We start from the raw sequence: 573 nt of genomic DNA, 5'->3' as shown, positions 1-573 counted from the left end.
AGCTTCAAGCAGAACTTCCATCTTGTCGGCCACCAGCGCATCCACAGTGGGAAGAAGCCCTACAAGTGCAGTGAGTGTGAGAAGAGCTTCAGTCAGAGCTCATCCCTCAGCAAGCACCAGCGCACCCATACAGGGGAGAAGCCCTACAAGTGTAGTGAGTGTGAGAAGAGCTTCAGTCAGAGCTCATCCCTCAGCAAGCACCAGCGCACCCATACAGGGGAGAAGCCCTACAAGTGTAGTGAGTGTGAGAAGAGCTTCAGTCAGAGCTCATCCCTCAGCAAGCACCAGCGCACCCATACAGGGGAGAAGCCCTACAAGTGTAGTGAGTGTGAGAAGAGCTTCAGTCAGAGCTCATCCCTCAGCAAGCACCAGCGCACCCATACAGGGGAGAAGCCCTACAAGTGTAGTGAGTGTGAGAAGAGCTTCAGTCAGAGCTCATCCCTCAGCAAGCACCAGCGCACCCATACAGGGGAGAAGCCCTACAAGTGCACCCACTGTGGGATGAGGTTCATACAGAGCTCCCAACTGAACCGCCACAAGCTCACCCACACCAAGGAGAAGCCCTACAAGGGC

General features: G+C 55.3%; 1 protein-coding gene across 1 annotated transcript in view; it reads left to right on the top strand.

Annotated features, from left to right (window-relative positions):
- Positions 1 to 3: 3 nt before the first annotated feature.
- The window catches only part of LOC104523498 (zinc finger protein 135), a gene marked incomplete at both ends in the record, with an annotated part of 1,220 nt that continues 650 nt past the window's right edge, over positions 4 to 573 (top strand). The window contains 2 exon segments of the mRNA XM_010166098.2: positions 4 to 568; positions 571 to 573. The exon segment at positions 571 to 573 is cut by the window's right edge and continues 650 nt beyond it. Of these exon segments, the coding sequence (XP_010164400.2) occupies positions 4 to 568; positions 571 to 573 (568 nt within the window).

This window comes from Antrostomus carolinensis, unplaced genomic scaffold, assembly GCF_000700745.2.
Source record: "Antrostomus carolinensis isolate BGI_N321 unplaced genomic scaffold, ASM70074v2 scaffold37424, whole genome shotgun sequence".
In the NCBI taxonomy this organism is placed as follows: Eukaryota; Metazoa; Chordata; class Aves; order Caprimulgiformes; family Caprimulgidae; genus Antrostomus; species Antrostomus carolinensis.
This window is presented reverse-complemented; position numbering and strand designations above follow the sequence as displayed.